This window comes from Aethalodelphis obliquidens, unplaced genomic scaffold (genome assembly GCF_003676395.1).
Source record: "Aethalodelphis obliquidens isolate GAN/ISIS:26980383/991018 unplaced genomic scaffold, ASM367639v1 scaffold9, whole genome shotgun sequence".
NCBI classification, from domain to species: domain Eukaryota; kingdom Metazoa; phylum Chordata; class Mammalia; order Artiodactyla; family Delphinidae; genus Aethalodelphis; species Aethalodelphis obliquidens.
The window spans coordinates 45,162,959-45,188,784 of NW_020837953.1; the positions used below are offsets into that span (position 1 = coordinate 45,162,959).

Genomic DNA, 25,826 nt, shown 5'->3' on the forward strand with positions numbered 1-25,826 from the left:
TGAGTATCTGGGAGGGGCTCTAACTGTGTGCCCACCTGGTTGACTAAAACCTAGAATTGAAGTTGAGTTGTTAGGAATTCCTTGATATAAATTCAGAGGAAGGAATCCAAAATATAAAAAGCTTGGAATATTAATATAGATTTACCACATATGACTAGCTCAGAAAACCACCCTCTCAAAACACACACATACCCCAACTGTGTCGTGGAAGATACTTCTTTTATTTTCTTAATCTGACTTCAGCCAGATGTACTTTTATTGAATTAGTTTTTTTATTTAAAAAATTTATTTATTTTATTTATTTATTTTTGGCTGCATTGGGTCTTCACTGCTGCACGCGGGCTTTCTCTAGCTGCGGCGAGCGGGCGCTACTCTTTGTTTTGGTGCGCGGGCTTCTCATGGCAGTGGCTTCTCTTGTTGTGGAGCATGGGCTCTAGGTGCGCGGGCTCAGTAGTTGCGGCTTGGAGGCTGTAGAGCGCAGGATCAGTAGTTGTGGCACACGGGCTTAGTTGCCACGGACTACAGGCTTAGCTGCTCCGCAGCATGTGGGATCTTCCTGGATCAGGGCTTGAACCCGTGTCCCCTGCATTGGCGGGCAGATTCTTAACCACTGCGCCACCAGGGAAGCCCTGGAAGATACCTCTTGTATCACAGCACTGAAAAATACACAGGTGAGGGGAACACCAACATCTCTGAAAGGCACCAACCCTCACTGCAGGCTGGGAGTGAAGATGGCAGATGGTGCCATTGACATGTATCCTCCGAAGTCAGTGGGAATGATGGGACCACAGGACGGCATCCATTCCAGGATGAAGGAACAGACAAATCAGAGTTGGAAATTTTTATAAGCCTCTCAATAACTGATATTATAAGCTGATAAAATCAGCAGACATAAGGAAAATTTGAACAAAAGATAAACAAACTTAAACGATATATGTGAAATACTGCAAAAAGCAATATAGAAAGCGGATTCTTTTCTTTTCTTCTTCTTTTTTTTTTTTTGGTTGCGTGGCATGTGGGATTTTAGTTCCCTGACCAGGGACTGAACCGAGGTCCTCGGCAGTGAGAGTGCAGAGTCCTAACCACTGGACTGCCAGGGAATTCCTGTGCCCTCATTTCCGCTATGGAACATTTATTAATTTAACTGTTAGCTACAAAGCAAATCTCAATAAAGTTCAAAGAACACAAATCAGAATATGTCTTCTGACAATGGAATTTAGCTAGAAATCAGTAACAAAGGATAAATGAACAAATCCCCCCAAGAATCTGGAATTTAAGCACCCCATCTTTATATAATCCACAAGTCAAGTAAGAAATAATAAAACTTAGAATATATTTTGAATGGAACAATAAAATATGACATACCAAAAGGTGCTCAAGATCACTAACTATTAAGGAAATGCAAATCAAAACCACAATGAGATATCACCTCATACCTGTTAGAATGGCCACTATCAAAAAGATAAGAAATAAGTGTTGGTAAGAATGTAGAGAAAAGGGAACCCCTGTGCACTGTTGGTGGCAATGTAAACTGGTACAACCACTATGGAAAACAGTATGGATATTCCGCAAAAAATTAAAATTAAAACTACTGTATGATCCAGCAATTCCACTTCTGGGTACTTAGCCCACGAAAACAAAAATGAAAAGATATATGCACCCCCATGTTCATTGCAACATTATTTACAATAGCCAAGATAGAGAAACAATCTAAGTGTCCACCAACAGATGAATGGAAAAAGAAATGTCTCACACACACAGACACACACACACACAGAGGAATATTTTTCGGCCATAAAAAAGAATGACATTTTGCCACTGGTAACAACATGGATGGACCTTGAGGGCATTATGCTAAGTGAAATAAGTCGGACAGCGAAAAATACCATATAATCTCACTGATGTATGGAATCCTAAAAAAACAAACAAAAACCCAAAATACCAAGTTCAAAGACACAGAGAAGACGACTGGTGGCTGCCAGAGGTGGGGGAGTGGGGTGGACAAAATAGGTCAAGGGAGTCAAAAGGTACACAAACTACCAGTTGTAAACTAAGTAAGTCCTGGGGATGTAATATACAACATGGTGACTCTAGTTAATAATACTGTACTGTGTATCTGAAAGTTGCTGAGAGAGATCCTGAAAGTTCTCACCACAAGAAAAAAATATGCTACTATGTACGGTGACAGATGTTAATTACTTATTGTGGTGACCATTTTGCAATATATGCAAACATCAAATCATTATGTTGTATACCTGAAACCAACATAATGTTATATGTCTATTATACCTCAGTAAAAAAGATGACCTACTAAAAATGAGGGATGCAGCTAAAGCCATACTTAGAGGGAAACTAAACAGCCTTAAATGCATATATAAGAAAGGGCTGAAAATGAATGATTTAAATATCAACCTCAAAAAGCAATAGAAACATCAACAAAAAGCAAATTAAACTAAAAGGAAATAATAAAGGCCCTACAGACACAAAAGTGATAAAAAGAGGATACTATGAACAACTTTATACTGAAAAGTTTTGAAACTTTACATACCACGGGAAAACTGGCAGAAGATGAAATGAAAATCTAAACAGGCCTATATCTATTAACAATAAAATACATAATTTAAAAAACTTCCCACATAGAAAATTCTAAGCCCAGACAACTTCATCAATGTTTCCAAACATTTAAGGAAGAAATAAAATAATTCTTACACAATAAACTCCTCAAAAAATATAAAAAGAGGGAACACTCCACAACTGATTCTATGTGGCAAGAATAATGTTGATAACAAAATTTGAGAAGGACTTAACAAGAAATGAAAATCATAGGTCAATCTTTCTTTTGAATATAGACTCAAAACTCCTAAACAGAATATTAGCAAATTGAATATCCAATGAGATTTAAAAGCAATAACATAGAGTTGAGTTTATTTCAAGAATATAAGGGAACTTCCCTGGTGGTCCAGTGGTAAAGAATCCACCTTCCAATGCAGGGGACGCGGGTTCGATCCTTGGTCAGGGAACTGAGATCCCACATGCCACGGGGCAACTAAGCCTGCGTGCCACAACTACTGAGCCTGCATGCCTGAACTAGAGAGCTCACACACTCTGGAGCCTGCGCGCCACAACTACAGAGAGAAAACCTACACGCCACAACTAGAGGAAAGCCCAGGAACTGCAACAAAAGATCCTGCATGCCTCAACAAAGATCCCACGTGCCACAACTAAGACCCAACACAGTCAAGAATAAAATAAAAGAATAATAATAATTTAAAAAGAATGTAAGATTGGTTTGATATCAGAAAGCCAGTTGATGTAATTCAACCACATTAATAGAATAAAGGGGAAAAAAATCTGATCTCCTCAACAGAGATGGAAAAAGATTTTAATAAAATTCAACTCCTGCTGAGAACAAAAAACTTGTAGAAAATAATCACCTAAAAGGGAATTTCCTTAATCTGATAATAGAGGATGTCTAAAAAACTTCCCCCCATTAACTGGAATAAGAAAGAAATTGTAATAAAGTTATCAATACTTCTACTCAAGACTGTAGTAGAAACTGTAGCCAGGGCAGTAAGGCATGAAAAAGAAAGTTATGAGGGCTTCCCTGGTGGCACAGTGGTTGAGAATCTGCCTGCTAATGCAGGGGACACGGGTTCGAGCCCTGGTCTGGGAAGATCCCACATGCCGCGGAGCAACTGGGCCCGTGAGCCACAGCTACTGAGCCTGCGCGTCTGGAGCCTGTGCTCCGCAACAAGAGAGGCCGCGATAGTGAGAGGCCCTTGCACCGCGATGAAGAGTGGCCCCTGCTTGCCACAACTAGAGAAAGCCCTCGCACAGAAACGAAGACCCAACACAGCCAAAAAAATAAATAAATAAACAAATGTGGGGTTTAAAAAAAAAAAAAAAGGAAAAGAATTTAAAATTAATCAATACAATCATAAATAGCATGTAGGTCAAATAATAAAGCATAATTAAAATTAGAAAAATAATAAAAAGAAAAAAGAAAATTATGAGAAAGAAAAAAAACTGTCATCATTTACAGACAACATGATTACATGTAGAAAAAAAAATATTAAGACATCTACCAGGCAGTTATTAGAATTATTAAGTGATTGATTCTATTTTAATTCAAGGTAGATATAGATATGACACATTTTCTATCATACTCAGACTACACCACTCCTGGACCAAATGTTGTTAAGTGGCTACTCCATTATTATTCCAGATGACCTGTTCAAAAAAATGTTTGCCTCCTATTCCTGTGACCTTTGTTTGCAGGTGCTGGTACATGGGGAGAAATGCTTAGATTAAGAAAAACAACAATGGTGCTAATGAATAGGAAACTGAGGCTACTATCTGGCCCTTTTAGACTTCTTATGCCACAGGACAATGTGCAAAAAAAGTGAATTACATGTTGGTGGGAGTAAATGACCTTGTTTATTAAGGGAAACCAGAGTTACTGTTTCACAGTCCAGGGAAAGAGGGGTATGTCTGGAACCCAAGAAATCCTTTAAAGTGCCTCCTGATAATATGGTGCCCAGTGGAAAAAGTTAATGGAAGTCTCAACCACATACCAAGGGTTGAGAACTCTAGAAATCAAAGTTTGGGTCACTTCACCATGTAAAGAACTCTGGCCAATCAAGGAACATGGATGTAGTAGCAGAGGCAGTACCCTATGTACCCCTCACATTCAAATCTACTGGCAGTACCCTATGTACCCGTCACATTCAAATCTACTGGTCACAAGGGAACTGCCTGCTTGTGAGAACAAGTGGTGACTCAAGCAACCTCAGGACATGGCATCATGCACATACCTGTTGAGCTCCCGTATGGCCCGGAGTCTGCGGATGTAGCGTCGGCAACCCGGCAGAATTGAGAGATGGTGGGCGTGCAGGGTAAGGAAGAAGCATTCCGTAGGGAATTTCGGCTCAGAAAACGGAGATTGATCTCCATCTAGGAAAAAGAACAAAATCCTCGAAATAAAATCTATCACATGACTATATCAGAGGAAAAGCACAATTAAGAAGACAAAATTACACTTGTATTTTCAAGAAGTTTAAAGACACTTTTTTTTTTTTGTGGTACTCAGGCCTCTCACTGTTGTGGCCTCTCCCGTTGCGGAGCACAGGCTCTGGACGCGCAGGCTCAGTGGTCATGGCTCACGGGCCCAGCCGCTCCACGGCATGTGGGATCTTCCTGGACCGGGGCATGAACCCACGTCCCCTGCATCGGCAGGCGGACTCTCAACCACTGTGCCACTAGGGAAGCCCCCAAGGACACTTTTAAAAAATTAGAATTAATGGGACTTCCCTGGTGGTACAATGGTTAAGAATCCGCCTGCCAAGGCAGGGGACACGGGTTTGATCCCTGGTCCAGGAAGATCCCACATGCTGCAGAGCAACTAAGCTCGTGTGCCACAACTACTGAGCCTGTGCTCTAGACACCGCAAGCCACAACTACTGAGCCCACGTGCCACAACTACTGAAGCCTGCGCGCCTAGAGCCCATGCTCTGCAACAAGAGAAGCCACTGCAGTGAGAAGCCCGTGCACTGCAATGAAGAGTAGCCCCCGCTCGCCGCAACTAGAGAAAGCCCACGCGCAACAGCGAAGACCCAAAGCAGCCAAAATAAATAAATAAATTTATATTAAAAAAATTAGGCTTAGGTAATGTTATAAGAAAAACAGACTTCCTCTGAGCTCCATGTGTGATCAGGTACTCTGCCCCATCTAATTAAATGTTTATACAAATGTACACCAACAATCTTCAGTGATGTGTCTTCCTGGTGTATTTTATAGAATCATTTCTACTATTCAAACATCATTGTTAAACCTCAAAATGGTATTAGATTATGTAAATAAGCTACAGATTCCATAGCCATTTCCCTACTGTTGGACATATTTGTTGTTTCTAATTTTCCTCTATTAGAAACAGTGCTGGGAGGATCTATGTATAACAAGTTACTCCCTCACCCCCTCTCCGTTGCCAGCTTTGGGAGCATATTCTGGGAAGTGGAATTATTGAGAAAGACAGTATTACAGATTTTTGTTATGAATCACCAGAATTCACTTTAGATAGACTAAATTAATTGATAAAATGCCATCTATTTATTTACAAACTTATATTCTATCTTATCACTCTGTTTTTGAATAATTTATAGTTCTAGAATGTTAATTTGAATTTCTTTCAATTTGTATCTAATTCCTACAAATATGTATATTTTTCCCTACAAGTATATTTTATTTGACATATACTGCTTATATTTTTTACCTCCAAACAAAAGATAACTGTTTCTTGGTAGAATTTAGTTTTGGTCTTACACATTTATAACAGTTCTGCATTTTGAATATGATTTTATCAATTATGTGACACATATTTTCTCCCATTCTTTTATTTTACATATTCATTTTCTCTCCCACTATAAAAAGTATGTTTATATATTAAGATATATATATATTATCTCTGATGATATTTTCCATTTCTAAAATCATTAAAAATTTCTCTCTCTTTTATGGCTGGGTCAAATCCTCTGTTCGGCTTTTTCGTGCCAGGGAAGGGTGGAATCTCTACATTACTCCATGAATAATTTTATAATGTTTAAAACTAAATGTCATATGGTTTTTATGTTTGTCATTAAGTAACATGTTTAAAAAAAATTTTTTTTTTAGGAGTTTATTAATTAATTAATTTATTTTTGCTGTGTTGGGTCTTCGTTTCTGTGCGAGGGCTTTCTCTAGTTGTGGCAAGCGGGGGCCACTCGTCATCGCGGTGCGCGGGCCTCTCACTATCGCGGCCTCTCTTGTTGCGGAGCACAGGCTCCAGACGCGCAGGCTCAGTAGTTGTGGCTCACGGGCCTAGTTGCTCCGCGGCATGTGGGATCCTCCCAGACCAGGGCTCGAACCCGTGTCCCCTGCATTAGCAGGCAGATTCTCAACCACTGTGCCACCAGGGAAACCCCTTAAAATTTTTTAAATTGAAGTATAGTTGCTTTAATAACATGCTTTATAATATAGAGAAAAAGATCCATAATCATAACACCTTCAAAATATTCGTATTTTTATTCCATCAATTCATCAAGATCTGTGAGAGATTTCATGAGAATTTTAACTGGCATATATAAAATCTACATAATAACTAAGTCATTGCTATCATTTCTATTGTATACACATACATATTTAAACCCAGAACAGCACATTTCCTCCCATTTGTTCTACGTATCTATTTGATGTTGGCTAATCCAAAAGAGAACTTCTTTTTTTATTGTATTAATTTTTATTGCATATCTCTAGCTCATAAATGTATTTCTAGAGAGGTAGTAGCAATTTGTGAAGAGTCATTAGCATCCAAACAAAATAAATTTTTCTATTTTTCCTAGACTCTGTAAACTCTAATTTCTCACCTGGTGCAGCCGAGAACCACCCCTCCACATAAGGTGGATGTGGCTCACTTGGGTGAATGAATAGCATTCCCAGTACTGACAGATTCTCAGGGATTGTAACAAAACAAAGAAATGGAAAAGCAGAAAAGTCTTTTTTTTTTTTTTTTGCGGTACGCGGGCCTCTCACTGTTGTGGCCTCTCCTGTTGTAGAGCACAGGCTCCGGACGTGCAGGCTCAGCGGCCACGGCTCAGGGGCCCAGCCGCTCCGCGGCATATGGGATGTTCCTGGACCGGGGTACAAACCCGTGCCCCCTGCATCGGCAGGCGGACTCTCAACCGCTGAGCCACCAGGGAAGCCCAGAAAGTCATTATTTTCCTTCACTCAGGAATCACTTTCAAACCCAGTATTTTGCAACATAAAATGTGTACCCATTTCTCTTGGATTTCTACTTTTCTGTTTTCCTGATCACCGGTCTCTCAGATACATTTTATTCGTCACATGCTTCCCTTTGCCTGTGTCTTTCCTTCTCTTCTGCCTTCTCCATCTATACTCCTTTGCATTCTCTCCCTCTGCCCCTCTACCTCTCTGTCACGACTGCGTTTAGCCGGGAAAGCAGCTGTGGTCAAGCAGGGTAGGCTCTCTTCTTCCTCTCCTACAGGCCCTCCCTCTGGAAGGGCCCTTCCTCAGAAAGCGTCTTCCTTAGCTCCAGCCGTCCTCTGGGCAGCCTGTTCTTTAGGGGACCCCCTTGACCTTCTCCACAAACCCTCTAACTACCCCCAACCCGGGCTGGCCTGGCCCCAGGAGCCCAGATCCTAATTCTGGAGCCTGGCTTATCAGAAATCAGGTCGCCTGAGAGGAACAGAAATTCCCTAAAGAATTAGGTTGCTTCCCTCACTACTGCCAAGTAAGAAAAAGTGGAACCGAAGTAAACACCGGGAAGGATGGACCCAGATCAGGGAGTGTGGTGGAGCAGACAGAGCCCTGGGCTCGGCTCAGCACACCTGAGCCGCAGTTGCAACTCGCTGATTGACAGGCTAGGTGAGCTGGGCACTTTCTGGAGCCTCAGTCTCCTTATATTTAACGAGTAAGACAGTAGCGTTGCTATTAAGATGTTTATTAAAGTTCTCCTCCTGATAATCCCATAACCGTCTGATGTAGCAGCTTTAGGGGGAGAGGAGTCAATGAAAACTGGCACTGATGATGGAGAACAGGAACAGGGCAAGAGGGAGCCCCAGGGATGGGGGTGGGACGCTGGGGGTGGGACGCTGGGAGGTGACAGACAGGGACGCTGTAGCTGGTGTCAGATTCACACTGTGGGATGATGCTGAGTCCAAATGGGTCCTTCTGTTAGAATGCGTATCTACTCTACTTTTTGTAATTAAAAGAAAATAGAAGAACGGCTTCCCTGGTGGTCCAGTGGTTACAACTCCATGCTTCCGATGCAGGGGGCGTGGCTTCGATCCCTGGTCTGGGAACTAAGATCCCACGTGCCACGTGGGGCAACCAAAAAAAAATAATAAAAGAAGGGCAGCTTTTAACGACCTAATGAACATGTCACTCACAAAGTTCAGTCAGCCAGTCATTCACGTCCTCCATCGTTGCATTCACTCTCGTCTCATCGCTGGGAAGAGTAACCCGACACCTCGGGTGGAATATGTACGTGGGGTCGACCGTCTCTAACTTGATCTTTGTGCTTAGCTGCTGCAGCACCCAAAGGAAATTCAGCATCAATCCGTCCGTAGATACCAATCTATCATCCGTCTGTGAAAGAGAAAAGTATTTAAAATCATGATCTGAACAGAAATTTTGGCAAAAGCGTACAGAAAGGAGAGCAAACTTTCATCCTGAAGTCAGCGAGGGGACACCTATAGCACCACCATCGTCACTCTACTGGCAGGTGCGATTTGTTGAGTGTTAACCATACGTGAAGGGTTTTCTCTCACTGAATCTCCACGATAGCCCTTAGAATTGAATGATACTGTTATTCACGTTTTACAGAGGAGGAAACTAAGGCTCAGAGAATTTAAGTGATTTGCCTAAGATCCTCAAAATCAGGAAGCAGAAATGCAATAAATGCTATTTCCTTTCTCTTCTTTATTTCCCCTCAGAAGCATCGGAACAACTCGTTTCACAGTTACCACTTGACTAACAGCTTCTCTGGCTGACAGCGATAGCATAATCCTGCTCTAAGAATACAACAATTCTGGGAATTCCCTGGAGGTCCAGTGGTTGGGACGCCATGCTTTCACTGCCCAGGGCCTGGGTTCAATCCCTGGTTGGGGATCCTGCAAACCGTGTGGCACAGCCAAAAAAAAAAGACCATAATTCTAATAAAGATACTTAACATCGGTGGAGTGCTCACCACGTACGTACTGGGCGTGATTCTAACAGCTTTATGTACACTAAGTCCACGAGTCAGGTACTATTATTATCCCCACTTGGCAACAAGGAAGTGGAGGCACAGAGAAGCAACTGTCTACGTCCTACTGCCGGCAAACAGTGGAACCCCAGTTGGAAGTCCAGGCAGTCTAATACCACGTGCATGCTCTTCTCTCTGCTTTTTCTTCTGAGTAGAAATGTCACATCGCTCATTAATAATATAGCAAGGGAGCTTCCCTGGTGGCGCAGTGGCTGAGAATCCGCGTGCCAATGTAGGGGACACGGGTTTGAGTTCTGGTCCGGGAAGATCCCACATGCCGTGGAGTAACTAAGCCCGTGTGTCACAACTACTGAGCCCGCATGCCTGGAGGCCGTGCTCCGCAACAAGAGAAGCCACCGCAATGAGAAGCCCGCGCACCACAAGGAAGAGCAGCGCCCGCTCACCGCAACTAGAGAAAAGCCCACGTGCAGCAACAAAGACCCAATGCAGCCAAAAATAAATAAATTTATTATTAATAATAATAATAATATAGCAAGGATGCCCTTTTAACTTTTCCATGCCGGTAAAGTGGTCCCAGCCACCAGCCTCCCCCATCAGGAACATTGCACCTTGTACCTGGTCTCCTCGGGTTGGCTCCTGTACCCCCTCCTCCCATTAGCCCATCCTCCACACAGCAGACTTGGTGATTTCCTTCCCGAAAACCCTCCAGTGGCTCCTCGTGACACTTCTTACAACATCAGCTCAACCTGATGGAGCCTCTGCCCACCCCTCCAGCCCATGGCCTGCCGGTTTCCTTCCTGTTCACTATCCTCCAGCCATGAAAGCCTGCACGTGGGGCTCGTTCCAAAGCTGGTTCACTCCCACCTTCGTGTTTCACACGTATCTAGAAAGTTCTTTTCTCAGCCTTGTGATGGCTGGCTCTTTCTTATCAGTCAGGCCTCTGATCAAATGTCTCCTCCTTGGACACTCCCATGCCTTCCTTCTGGTGCCTCCATGGTTACTTTCAAGTCCTCTACCTTGCTTCACTGGCTTCATCGATTCTAGAATTAAACATTTACATGTCTACTCATCTACCCTATAGAACATAAGCTCCACAAAGGCAGGAAGCTTGTCTATCTTGTTCAACACTGTATCTCCATTTACCAGCACAATGTCTGGTAGGTTCTGAATAAATATGACTTAGATGAATGAATTTAATGAATAAGTAAAAGCAGTCTTCAGGAATCCTACCTGCATCTGTGCTTTCTTCATATTGGCATTGACGACAGCTGCCATGTAACCAAGAGCAGCCTCCCGGGTTTCTCCGTTTAACAAAATACTATGCAGAATCTTGAAAAGCTCTTGCTGAAATTTATTTTATAAGGGAAGAAAAAAATTAAAACTTTGTTTAAGAAATTATTCCTTTTTGACTTTACGAAAAGCTAAACTCCTTCCCACTTTTTCTCTTCTCCCACGTCCACTCATTTTAGAAGAACCTGACTACAAGGATAGAAGAAAAGTCCATATTCAACTGTATCAAGATGATCAGCATGAAAGCAGAATGTGGAGTGGAAGAGGGGAGTAGTTATAGTTTTAATAAAATAGCCTTTGCTATTTCCTTTCCAGGACAGGGGCCCAATTACCTTAATCACACTATAATGAGCCTATAATTGTGCTGCTTTTAACTTTCAGAACTGAAAACACATTCATCCTTTGGATTCATTTTCTCAACACCTACCCTTCCCAGCTCCAAGTAATGCTGCAGTGATTGGCTCACCACACGAGTGTTTTCCAGGGTAATGGCAGGCCCTGAGAAATATTTTTCAACCACTTTTGCCTGGAAAGAGAAAGCAAAAATTCAACGTATAATATACATTTGGGGAAGAATCTGAACATAAGAGCAGCAAAGTGCAAAGGGCCGCTGTACTTACATCATCTTCTGCAAAGACTGAGAAACTAAAGAAAGCCCCCAAGTACGAGAGTCTCTGCAGCTCCCGCCCAGAGCCAGGGCTTAATGATTTAGGCAACCACAAAGGCAAGGAAGCAACCTAGGAAAAAACAGAAGAGGCAAGTCAAGCTGCTAAATCAGCAAGTGATGTAAAAATGAGACAAAAGAATTCTCGGCAGGTGACCTGTTCAGCTGGTTCTTAGCCACCAGCAAAATGGCGGACACTTAACATCCAAAAACACAAGGTCACAAATATGTCAGGATGCCTGTCCACTTTTTCTCATTTCAGATGAAGGAAAGCCCTCCAGGTCCGCTACATTTTTACAAGATATACTTTTAATTTCTATGTTTCATGATAATATTTGATATCATGCAAATGAAGTATTCCTATACCACCAAAGGACTCAAGGAAACGTTTCCAATAGGACCTGTTGTACTAGCTGTACAATACTTATCTCCCGAACATCACAAAAGAGAAGTGAATAATGTCATTCCCGGAAATAACGTAGGTGACAACAATGTAACAGTTGAGAGCCACCCACATGTATTACTCACATCTGCATCTCAACGTCCTCCAAGAGACATTTTTCAGATACTGTTACTTAAGGAATATCTTCTGTGTTACATGTTCACCGAAAATGTGCAAGTCCATTAGGGTGGCACTTACCAAATTGCACACAGGGTGTGTCTTTCCAAACTTGGTTTCACAGAGCTCACCTAAAGCCTAGAAACAAGATCAGAAAGGGTCATGTAAATGTATTTCATCCTAAACTGACCACCATGGGTAACATCAAGACATAGCTTTAATGCTGCTATAAATAGGTATGCATTCCCAACAAAGCACAAATAGCTTCACTGCTTTTCTGATGAATAAACTAGTACACGTGCGTTGTAAAAAACTTCCGATAAAACAGAAATATAAAATGAAACTACAAGTCGCTCATAAACTTCACCCTCATTAACCTCTATTGATATTTTGCCCAAGAGCTTTCTAGACATATTTTTGTACATATACACACAGAGGTAAATGAGTGTATTCTTACAATAAACGATTTTTTCATTTAACATCTTTCTATACCAGAAAGATATGCTTCATAAACTTGAGACGGCTAGTCTCGCCAGTATTAAACAGGACTGTAAATAATTAAAATTTAATAAGCGACCAAATTCAAAATATATTTAAAAGTATTCCTTGGTTTCAAGATCCCTGGTTTTTTGAGAACCTCAAAGTTTTCCATTGGCGCTCCAATCGTTCTCGAGTTAACACAATCAGGAAATATAGTTCTTAGGCACATAAAAAGCGTTTACCATGGCCATGGTAATACAGTCAAACACTATTTTAACAGTGAATTTAATTTCCTCTGTGATTTGGATGTTGCTATGGGAGTTGCTAAAACAGCTGCTGGAAGCTTTTGAGTCCATGCATTTAGGCACTGACACATCTGAGAAGCCGCTGAGGCTCAGAGCCACTGAGAAGGAAACATTCTCCCTGCTCAGCAACAGGGCTCCCAAACTCAGCTGCACATTAGGGTCACCTGGGCAGCCTCTGAAAGCCCCATGCCAGGCCACGCCCTCACCACATCCTCAATGAATTAAGTCACAGCTTTGGAGAGCCAGGCAGAGGTACTTTCTACAGATCCCCAGGTGATTCCAAGGTATGGCAAAGTTGGGATCCACTGACCTAGAGGATAATCATGCTTCTTTCTGATTTTAGCTCCAACGGTCTTCCGCTTCCTGCCTTAAATTATTGCCCTTTCTCTCAGTGCACTCCCTTTGCTGCACAAGCATCAATAATGGTACAAAATAAAACTATTGTCTATCATAATGGAGGCCTTTGTCTTTTGACCCAGAAGAACACTTTGTTGATATCTGACACTAAAAGCTCCTTACTTAATCATCAAGCTAATTCAAACCACAAGAGAAAAGCCAACAATTCCAGGAGGGAATATTTATATAATACAGTGATAATTAATGTACACTAAGAGATTTCATCACTGAACTCAAATAATCAGATTTTTCCACTTCTTTTCATGTGCCAAAGACAGAACAATGCACAAGGATTAATAGAATTTCATTAGGAATGGGAATAACATGTGCACTAGGAAGAACCCCGACATAAATTCATTCAAAATTATTTTTAAAACTAAGACTTCCTGCTTCACCTTCTATTTAACTGGCTTTAATGTTTAAAACATTAATTAATGTTTTAATGTTTAACTTTAATAATTAGCCTTTTAGCTCAGTTTTGATTTTCTGAAACAGATAAATACACCTCTGTGTTTGCACTGATTGTAATTATCTGACCGTATCGTTGTGGTCTTGATTTTTGCCTTGAGGAGAGGCACCTTATGTCATGAGCTCCTGGGTCCTCTGTGTGTGTCACACTTGAGGCGCTCAGGAAGCAGTGAATTAATGGTAAGATGGAATCAAGTTAGCAGAATGAGTAAAAGGAACATGGGCAGCAAAACATCAATTTAACCAAGGCTTTAATTTACACAAGGTCGTGTTTATACAGAGTCAACTAATTTCATGTTTTGATATTTTTCCTTCATACTTTTAGAATGAAAAATATTCAGTAATACTTCAAAGTATTTTTCTCCCAAAATTTTAAAGAAGCAAGGTCAGAGAAGAAAACAGCCTCTTATTTTCTTTCTGGTTCCAATATTTTCACAACTCTGAAGACCCTTGGTGAGAATCTAGCCAATAGTTCTGTTCACAATTTATGCTTCCTCTAAGTGCCTGGAGGAGCTGAGCAAATTTGTGTTTTCCAAGTAAAGCCTGAAGTGAAGTGTACAGCCTCAGGAAACGGGGAAGATGAACAAGAAAAGCACTGTGCAATTTTCTGTGCAAAGTCACTATGTAAAGACAAAATTGTATTCCTTTTCTTAATCTAACTCTGCCTTCTTTATTTGCATCTGTCACAGTTCTTTTTTTTGTTTTGTTTTGTTTTAAATTAACAAAATTTCACCCCAAATATGGTATGCTCATTGCTAGGACAATCAAGAAGGAGACCACCAATGATTATTGTTTTCATAAGCTATAGAATAAGGCAAAGTACATTTTAATGACTGTATCACTGACTCCTGTCTAAGGCTCGGATGGTGAAATATGTACCGCGCTGCTAACTGTCTTCACTGATGCATCTCACTGCACACCAAACACTCTGCATGGCCAACACAATGATTTCATGTTTTAAGTTTGAAAACAAGGTTGATCATGGACCTGAAAGAAAAGTGTATGTTAAAATCATCTGGAAGAAAAACATCTGCTGAATGTGTTACAAGGAAAAGAATAAAGTTTTACCATGAGGGGGTATTTAAAGTAGTCGCTGTCGAGGGAGCACTCTTTGGCAGCGAGAGCCAGGCCTTGTAAAATGGGGATAAAGATCTACAAGAAAAAAAAAATCAGAAATGTAAGTTACAGAAAATTTAAGAACAGGAGGCATGTCAAATAAAGTGCCAAATCTGCAAAGTCCAGGCATTTGCACTGCTTGCCCAAGGAAAAGCTGTTTTGCATACACAGGAGCCTAGAATCCAGCCACAGGGTGTTGCTTTGTCCTTTCACAAGGCTGACCGTAAAGTAAGGCAGCTGAATTCTCCAGAAGTAATAGGTTTTGGTGAACCCTAAAACTCTGACAAGACTCCCCGTGATTCAACAGAAACTCACAGATGTGGAGCCTGCTGCAGGACTCTCCCAGGCTCCTTGCTCTAATCAAATAAATTACTCTAACCTGCATATCACAGCAACGAGTATGTTTCTGATTACCAAGCACCTATAACCTGTAAAGAAACTGGACTAAATGTTCCAATATCTGCTCAATTCTATTAACATTTTAAGAAATTTTTTGTTGCCACCCCTACACCTACACCTTTAATTCTTTCCATCTTTCCTCGTTTACTTCGAAGAGAACAAAAAAAATAGACCAATAATGGATATTATTAGTATCTTAACTTGAATTATGTAGAACAAAGAGATGGCTGGTAAATGTTGAAACTGAAAAAGAAAACTTCATCAGGATGCCTTACCTCCATATATGGTGTGATTAGTACAACAACCTGATGTCAGGGCCTAAGGGCACTCAAATTTACGTTTACAAGCTCACCATTAATATCAGGGCACAGGAACACTGCAGAATCTGCTCAGCACAGCTCATGTTTAAATTTCACAGTGTACTCACTGAGCAGCACATTTAGGGAGTTGGTTGGGATTCAAGACTAATAACATTAAGCTGAGAATGTTGTAAACAACAGCTGACAGTCTGAATGCCAACAAGTTGAAAAAGGGAGTGTTCTAAAAAGCTACTAGAAAACCTGAAAAATTCTCTTTCCTACTAATTTCATCCCATTGTATGGAACACCTTTGTCATTTAAGGAGCACAGTATTAAAAAGGTGCCCTGCATTACAGAGTGTATTAGAGTGTCTTGAGATACCAACACAGCTCTTGAAGAGATCCTTCTAGTTCTCGCAACCCAAGCAATCAGGGTAGAAGTAATGTGCTTTCGTAAGCTAGCTAAAAATGGAGAGGAAATGCTTAGGTGTAGGGGTGGGAAATGCCCAAACTGCAATCGAGGGAAAAACAGTAGTTCCAGAATCACCAAAAGATAAATTTCACAATTGATCATCTAGAAAAATCTCTTAAGCATTTTTTTCAGGAACGCTATAAAGTAAAACTTCTTTAGAGTTATCCTCTTTTGCAAGTAGGGTTTAAATGATAATAAGCAGACAAAATATTACTAAACGTAATACTTTTCAAATATCGAACATTATACTGTTTGTGTGACTTACACGTTTTTAAAATAATTTTATTTTCAAATAAATACCTCCCAGCACCGATAAAAAATGCTCCAGGTGTTCATCTCCAATTCTAAATTCTAACTACTATTTATTGCTGTTTATTTATCTACGAACATCTCAAACTTTAATTAAAGGAAGACTGAAATTTCTCTCAAAAGGTTTAATCATTCAAATCTGCCACATTATTAAGACAAAAGGTAAAATGCTGTTTTTCAGTTCAGCAACTCCACTGCACTCATCATTTCTCTTGAGGAAACATGGTGACACGTAAGAAAAGACAAGGGATCAGAATTCTGTGATTAAAAATAAACAGATAGGGCTTCCCTGGTGGCGCAGTGGTTCGGAGTCCGCCTGACAACGCAGCGGACACAGGTTCGAGCCCTGGTCCGGGAGGATCCCACATGCTGTGGAGCAACAAAGCCCGTGCACCACAACTACTGAAGCCCGCGTGCCTAAAGCCCATGCTCCACAACAAGAGAAGCCACCGCAGAGAAGCCCGCGCACCACAACGAAGAGTAGCTCCCACTGGCAGCAACTAGAGAAAGCCCACGCACAGCAACGAAGACCTAACGCAGCCAAAAAATAAATAAGGTGAAATAAATAAATTTAAAATATAAAAACAAAAAAACACACATAGAGGTCATTTCATAGCCTCTATGTAAGTTTCTTTATGAATAAAATAGGCATAACATACTTTTTTAGCTGATCTCCAGGCTTTCATACAGGTAAAGCTACTCTGGTTCCTCAAGTGATGTCTTTTTGAGTAGAAGTATTCTACTTTATGTATATTACACATAATATAGTGTATCACTTAAACCTTACAAGACAGTTATATATTTTCATCAGAGTTCACTTAATTTTCTAGAGAAGAAAAGCTCACTATAATGCCTAAAATATTCCTATAAGTCAGTAAGACCATCATCTAAGATGAGCAGTTGATAAATTCCAAATACAGAATACACAACACTGACTGGGATTTTCACTCCTGGATGCTTCTTTTACTAATATTTTGAAAACTGCTGAAAACACAGTTTCTGAGAATTCAAAGGCCTCAATATGAACAGTTAAAAATAGTATTAGGTATAAAAACAGATTAGGGATCTCCCTGGTGGCGCAGTGGTTAAGAATCTGCCTGCCAATGCAGGGGACACGGGTTCAAGCCCTGGTCCAGGAAGATCTCACATGCCGCAGAGCAACTAAGCCCATGCGCCACAACTACTGAGACTGCACTCTAGAGCCCATGAGCCACAACTACTGAGCCCACGCACTGCAACTATTGAAGCCCGTGTGCTGCAACTACTGAAGCCCGCATGCCTAGAGCCAATGCTCCGCAACAAAAGAAGCCACTGCAGTGAGAAGCCTGCGCACCGCAATGAAGAGTAGCCCCCGTTCGCCAAAATTAGAGAAAGTCCGTGCGTAGCAACGAAGACCCAAAGCAGCCATAAATAAAAAAACAAACAGAGTTTTTAAAAAAACAGATTAAAAGGAATCATATCATTTGTAGCTATTGCCTCTATTATTCTTTCTAGAAACAAAAAAAGAGATTATCATACAACAAATTGTAAGAAAATGTCATTAGCATCCTTTCATCATGGGAAACAGCTGTGTTAAAGTTGTTGTGGCAAAGTGCTTACTTTACAACACAGGCCACAGAACAGTAATCAAAATTCATGCCAAGGTTTTACCTTGGAAGAAATCTTTAAGACTAACTTTTTTAGTTGTTATTATTATTATTAAGCTTTATTATTAAATATTACATATCTGCATTTTCACTTGCCTTTACACAATGGGATATCAAAAATGTATGGATACTTAATGAATGAAGTAATCAGTAAGATCTGAGACTTCATTCCCGGTCTAGTGGTGAGAAGACAATGGTTTTATGTGACCTGCAAACTGCAGCTGAGCTAATTTGGTCTTTGATTTATTAATCTCCTTTTTGTAAACTCAGAGAACTAATTTTCAACACTACTTATCTGGCAAATGTATATCACGTCTTATGCTACCTCTTGGTAGTGTGTTAAGAGCTTCTTAAAATCAAAGACAGGGCCTTATATTTCTTCTACTCTCCCAAAACATTTAGCACAGACCATGTTTAAAATACCTGATGCTTGACTGATTAGTTGAAATGTACACATGATTTGAACAATGCAGCTGTCAATCTGATTTCCTCAGGACAGGAATCTCGGGGAGCTCTCTCTGAGCAAATGACGTGCGCATGTTCAAATTCAGGAACCAAAGTTTTCAATATATGTTGTCTTTAGAAATCTAGCTCGGCAGGGAAGCTCCTAATCCAGCAGTTTCAGTAGCAAACGCACAAAACCTTACCTGCTTGAACACTTCTTCATCCTGGTGAGTGGTTCTCACCAGTTCTTGAATAAAGCCGTATGGGAGATTCCTACACAGCATGTACGGCACCAGGAAGGACGGCTGCTGCAGGGACCTGCAGACCCACGAAAGTCAAGGGCTCTGATGAATCAACTTGTCACCGTGTAACAACAGAACATACAGAATGTCATGTAGCTGACAATCACAGGTCAAGCTTCAAATTTCCCAAATAATCCACACAACAGTCAATCGTTTTAGGCAAAAGATCACCTTTCTCATTGTTAAGATAATCACTTTGGGGGCTTTTCAGTGAGAAACCATAGAAGGTTTGAAAGGATCCATCTTTGCCTCCACATAGCCCTTGAAAAATAAAGCATTAGAAAAACCAAAGTATTATATGTCTCTTTTACTTATTTATTTATGCCTCATCCAATGGGGGAAAAAAAGATTAGCAGTGGCTGAAGACTTTTTTAAGCTCTTATTAATTTTAACCATGGAACAGTGTTTAAGTTTTAGTACATGTGCATCATTTTCCTTTTTTTTTTTCCTGACAAATTTCAAAAATGGTTATGGTAAGATCATCCAGAATGAATAAATCTTGAACTTTGTCATTTTTCCTTTAGATGTTTTTTCACAAGAGAAATGAAATACAGAAATACTCTTTTATTAAACTTGAAACCTTTATGGGACCCTCTGAACAAAAATTAATAATGTAGTACACTTCGGGTGATTCCCATGTTACCTATTCCACCACTATTCTTTATTATTGAATAATAGAAATTGATTATATGATACATGGACAGTGATGATCTACACATTTTTTTCAAGTATCTATACTGCTTTCAAGCAGCTGCTTTTAAACTGAATTACTAATTTGCTGCCCTGATGTCAACATATTTCAACCACAGTCTATCTCAATAAACCACACAGAGTGTTTTATTTTCATAGTGTTTTAGAGAAAGAAAGGGACCTCAGAAACCATCTAGTCAACCACTCATTTCATGGGTAAGGAAGTGAGTTATCCAACGTGGTGCAGAATGGCTGGGCAGCCTGATGGAGAGGGCCCTCTCCCTGCTAACAGCAAGCACATATTGGTTTTTCATACCTTGGTTGTGTGAGGGACCCTTGTAGTACTAATGCAGTATGGGATATGCACTGTGAGCGGATGTTGCTCAGAAGCTGGCTGACTGCTGGCTGGCTGCACATCTGCAAAGAAAGGTAGAGGTTAGGTCTACAAAGACAAACAAAATAATCCCATACAGTTGAAAACTGACAAGAGTCAGAAGAGATCAATCTGCAGGAAATGGCACGCTTTTCTCTTCCTTTACCGATGATGAACAAACTAGAGTAACTGTATCATCCAAGTATAATGTCTCCGCTAAAATCTACAATTAGAGAAGAGAGAAGCAGAAGCTTCAGGTGACCACGTGGGGATTTCAGAGATATGCCCACTCTCTTTGATTTTGCTAAGGTTAAGTGCAGCAAACCCCAAGAAGCCCTTTACAAATATGAAGCTAACAGGTTGACAACCAGATTAGTTTCCAATGGAAAACCAGAACTAGAAAATGAAATTGGGGTGGTGGGGATAAATTGGGAGATTGGGATTGACATATACACACTACTATATATACAATAGATAACTAATAAGGACCTACTGTATAGCACAGGGAACTCTACTTAGTACTCTGCAACGGCCTATATGGCAAAAGAATCTTAAAAAAAGAGTGGATATTTGTATATGTATAACCGATTCACTTTGCTGTGTACCTGAAACCAACACAACATTGTAAATCAACTATACTCCAATAAAAATTTACAAAAAAAAAGAAAATGAAATAGGAATGAAATGTGATAATAATAAAGTAACTCAGCATGAAATAGAAGAAAAAGTGCAGCTTGCTGAGTTTAAACCCAGTTTTGCAATTTATTATTTATGTGATTCTGGACAATTACACGTATCCCTCGCTTTTTGAAAGTTCACTTTACGCCACTTGGCTTTTAGGAAAGACCGAGGTTAGTATGTACTTGATCTCTCTGAGGTTCATTTGCTTATTAACACAACGGAAAAAAATAATACTTATACCACACAGGACCACACTGGACTGATGAACAACTGTGAGAATGAGACCTAGCCAAGTGTCTGGCAGTCTAGGCACTCCATAAATGTTGCTTATTATGATTACGACAGACTAGGAGAGAAATCATCAGGGCCGTGTAAGTCACTGGTGGCAGTGGCACTTGGCCCTGTCACTTCTTCCCTCTACTAGGATGTGAGTTCCATGAGGACTGGGATCCTCGTCTGTCTGGTTCACTGATCCACCCCCAGCTTCTAACACAGTGCCTGACCCATAGTAGATGCTCAATAACCACTTTACTGATTGAATACATGAGTGAATGCTCATTAGGGGGTCAAAAACCAATTATTTATCCACCACATAACCAGGTTTTTGTGGGGGTTTTAAAATGAATCCATTTCGGGCTTCCCTGGTGGCGCAGTGGTTGAGAGTCCGCCTGCCGATGCAGGGGACACGGGTTCGTGCCCCAGTCCAGGAGGATCCCACGTGCCGTGGAGCGGCTGGGCCCGTGAGCCATGGCCGCTGAGCCTGCGCGTCCGGAGCCTGTGCTCCGCAAACGGGAGAGGCCACAACAGTGAGAGGCCCATGTACCGAAAAAAAAAAAAGAAAGAAAGAAAAAAAAAGAATCCATTTCATGTTACCTTCGGTGCTTTTTTTTCCTCTATTCCAACTCGGTCAAAACACTCGATGAGGTAGTTCAGCATATCTGTCTCTTTGCACGTCTCAATGGTGAAATGGTCGCTGTAGGAATCCCAAGTACTTGCCCCACCAGAGGCTCCAAAACTTTGGAGAAAAGAAGAATGGATGATTTTTACCTGTTCTCAATAAATCACGTTTGACAGAGTTCGCACTTCTGCAGAAAGCCCGTTAGGGTCCCCACGCCCAGAACAAAGCACAGACACCCATGCAGCCAAGGCTGGAGCGGACTGCTTGTTTCACCTGCTCCAAGTCCAACAATAGCAATTTTTAGTAAACATTTTATTGACCTAAGAAGAAAGTCTGTCCAGAAGCCCAACATCTTATCTTCTTGGGAACAGCACCTTACAAAACCAGGAGGACTCTAAGAATTGCTACTGAGCACTGGGCATTTGAAGGGATACCACACATATGTAAATCCAACTGGCCAGCTGCAATTAGGCAGGCTTGGAGGTTAAAGCCAGCCTACGCTATTACGTAATCGAAGTCTTTAGGAGGGAAGTTACAAGGGACTAACAAAACACCCCTCTTCCTAACTTCTAGCACAGATCTTAAAAGCCTTCATCCAGCATTCGGCAACAGGACCAGGGCTTAGGAAAACCGTCCAGTTAGAAGGAGACACGAAAAATATGTTACAAACACAAATTTTCCAAAATGTTTGGCAAAAGGGACAAAGTAGTATAGTGAAAACAAAACAAAAACCTTGCACTAGGAGTATCCAAACTTGCGTTCTATTCCCATCCCTACTGCTTACTTGTTACCTGAACCCAGAACTTCATCTCATCTGCAGTGAGGGTTCAATAAAATCATGTGGAGGTGCTTTGTAAAATATAAGCAGGATACAACGTGAGGCACTGTTATTATTAGTAACAACTATTCCCTGAGACCATTATCACAAGGGTTAGGTGTTAGGAAATCAAAGTTTAGATTAACCATCAATAGGTCAAATACCAAATCTGATGTTTAACTCACAAATTTGATAGACATAAAAGATACAAAAAGATTAATCATGGCATAGGAAGAGGTCAGGAATTATGAAATGAAGACAAATGAAAAAATATAAACTTAGCAAAAAAAAAAAAATTTACATGTGAAAGATGATAAAGGCGGAGAAGAATATTAGGAACTTGAGATACCCATCCCTACTTCAGCCTGGGGCAGAGAGGAGCTAGAAACTAAAAGAAGAATTAAGATATTAATGATACGTTATGCAGATAGATGCATAGATACACAAAAGTAATTTTGGAATATATACATAACTGACCTTAGAATTTTAGAAGAGTACACATAATTGACCTTGGAATGAAAGTATGATATTAGAGTATTTCAATTTAAAAAGATGAAAACAATAGCAAGGCTTTAAATCCAAGGCTCTCAGGCCAGAGTCTCGTAAACCTGAATTCTTACAACTTACTTACTACATAGGTCTGACAGAAGGGAAGGGAGGAGGGGAGGCTGAGAAGCAGTCAAAGGCACAAGGCACGGCTTCCCTGGTGGCGCAGTGGTTGAGAATCTGCCTGCTAATGCAGGGGACACGGGTTCGAGCCCTGGTCTGGGAAGATCCCACATGCCGCGCAGCAACTAGGCCCGTGGGCCACAACTACTGAGCCTGCGCGTCTGGAGCCTGTGCTCCGCAACAAGACAGGCCGCAACAATGAGAGGCCCACGCACCGCAATGAAGAGTGGCCCCTGCTTGCCACAACTAGAGAAAGCCCTCGCACAGAAACGAAGACCCAACACAGCCCAAAATAAATAAATATATTAAAAAAAAAAAAAAAAAGCACAAGGCAGCCAACGCCCTCCTGACTGGGCAGGTAATGGAGCCACCCACAAAGTGCCTCACCAGAGACAAAGATGGGCAGCCCAGGGTGGGACACCTCAAAAAACCAAAAACAATTCTTGTGTCTTCACACCACTTAAATTTTGGGCTACAGTTCATGGTATGGTAAGATCTGTTATCTGTTAATTGACCTGACAACAGAAAGATGAGGACTGTAATGAAGCAAAGGAAAAAAACAAAACAAAACATAAGAACAAAACCGAAAAACCCACCCATAAATATAAGTAGTGTGGTGAATCCCCAGAAGGAGACAGGGGAGAAAGATATTTGGCTTTACCTGCCACGATCCCGCTCTCAAGCTATCTGCTATCCCTCCCTCTTCCATCTGAGGTTAGTGACTCAGGGACTATATTCACTGCACTTCCCGAAGATGAAATTTGCTAACACAGGCTTATAACTATACACAGTTAAGGTTAAAGTCCCTTTGAAAAGCTCTCACAGATGACACTGAAAATAGATCTTCCTCGTGTTTAAAATGAAGTATTTAAACTATACATTTCCTTGATAATAAGCCCCATCTTTCTCACATTTTTACACCTCTGGAATGGAAAGCATCTGATATTTGATGCCAATAGGTCCTTGCCAGTTGCAAGGAGTCAGTCTGATGCTGTGCCTGTGAACGACTGTGGGAAGTCAACGCGCTTAGCTGGTGGCTGCTGATGCACTGACACTGGGTTCCATTCTCAGCCAAAATGTCCCCTTTCATTTTAACTTAGATCTGAACACCTCAAAGTCAACCGAAATGCCTTCACGAACATTTCGCAAAGGCATGAAAAATGACAGGGTGTGTACGAGACCGCCAGGCAAGGCAATGAGAGACACTCAGAATGTTTAAGAGAAGTTTCAAAGATAAAAGACGTTGATGTATGCTGTGATCATCTGTCAGGGACCAAACAACACTTCCAAGTGACTTTCAAGAGAAGAGAAAGAAAGAAAGAAAAGAAACGTAAGTTTAACTAAACAGAAAACATAGAATAAACCCTAGTGTTCGTCAATATGCTTCCAAATTATAAGATCAGTCCTAAGGGTGCCGAAGTAGATCATGAGCACAGGTATGCAAAGCGGCCAGTGTCACCAGGGATGTGCATGATTGTCAGTGGTCAAAACCGGTTTATAAGGATCTCTAGGTTTGAACTCAAAGAGTTGAACTCAAATTTTGAATGTGATACTGAAGGAGCAAGGGGTGTACAGTTTATATGCATTAAATTTATGCTATCAATGGACATTTTTAACTGTTTTAAAATAGTATTTCATTTTTTTCCTGAAGAAGTTGTTATGAAATTCATGATGCTTTTACAACCGTAACACGGAATGTGACACTGGAAATATGTCATGTTTAAGTCCTAAGAGTATCTATAAAATTACACCTCCCTTGGGAGAACATGTGAACCATTTTTCTGATAACGACATCAACAATCCAACTGAATAATTTAATTACTTCACATATTGGAAATACAGCTGAATCCTTCTGAAAACACAATGAAAATATTTCTGGGGATTTATACATGCATCAGATCTGTGCAAATTGAGTCCCATTTTAAATGTACCAAGAAAACTTGTTTCTTAAAAGGATTCCATCGCAGTTTCCGTTCTTCTATTATGGGAATAATCACCCTATTTTATTACTTTTTTAGATGCAGACTTTGGAATGGTATATTTTCTAGATGCAAGGCAAAGGCAGAGCTGGGCAGGGTCAAGCCATGTAAATTCCCTGAACAAATGTCTGCACTGTCGAAGGTCCTGGGGACAGTACACTGAATCAAACAGATAAAGACCTTGTTATATGCCAACTACATTACAGAGAGAAGACAATTAAAAACAAAAATAGTATAGAAGTGCTTTAAGTGCTATGAAGGAAAAGAAAGGCAGAGTATGGGTGACAGAAAGGGGCAGGAAGAGTATGTGAGTGTGAATGTGAGTGTGTGTGTGTGTGTGTGTGTGTGTACATGTGGGATGCACTGTCTTGCAGGCCAGGGTGAGAGGCTTTGGGTCTTACTCTGTGGGAGAAGGGAAATCACTGGAGGGTTTGGGGGACAGACATGGCAGAACGATTTCCTTTCGACCATCTCTGTTGCTTCATCTCCAAATAGTGATGGTCAGCAGAAATAAGAGGGGAAAGGTCAATGTTTTCCCCTATTTGCTAGTTTTCTCTTTCTCTATTCACATAGGCTCAGGACTTGCAAGATTTGATCTCCTTCACTGAAATATCTGAGCAGTGAGAAGAAGAACCCAATAAACGAAAGAAAAACTTCTTTCTAGTCCTCAACTTCCTAGGAAACAATCAGAAAACGTTTCCGCAGAATAATTCCTTTGTTATATTTATTACAAAGATAACTCTCACTTCACTCATTTCCATTCCTGCAGGAAGTAGTTCCTTATAATTCTTATAGCTTTTTTCACAGAGCACTA

At 40.8% G+C, this 25,826-nt stretch overlaps 1 protein-coding gene across 3 annotated transcripts in view; it reads right to left on the reverse strand.

Annotated features, from left to right (window-relative positions):
• UBE4B (ubiquitination factor E4B) overlaps positions 1-25,826 on the reverse strand; it is a 111,562-nt gene that overhangs the window by 35,868 nt on the left and 49,868 nt on the right. For all 3 annotated transcript variants that reach the window (XM_027110246.1, XM_027110248.1, XM_027110247.1), the window contains 10 exons: positions 21,523-21,664; positions 19,912-20,012; positions 18,807-18,921; positions 14,988-15,071; positions 12,352-12,408; positions 11,668-11,784; positions 11,475-11,573; positions 10,988-11,101; positions 8,940-9,138; positions 4,815-4,953 (listed from right to left, as the gene is read on the reverse strand). In XM_027110246.1, the coding sequence (XP_026966047.1) occupies positions 4,815-4,953; positions 8,940-9,138; positions 10,988-11,101; positions 11,475-11,573; positions 11,668-11,784; positions 12,352-12,408; positions 14,988-15,071; positions 18,807-18,921; positions 19,912-20,012; positions 21,523-21,664 (1,167 nt within the window). The remainder of the gene's footprint in view (positions 1-4,814; positions 4,954-8,939; positions 9,139-10,987; positions 11,102-11,474; positions 11,574-11,667; positions 11,785-12,351; positions 12,409-14,987; positions 15,072-18,806; positions 18,922-19,911; positions 20,013-21,522; positions 21,665-25,826) is intronic.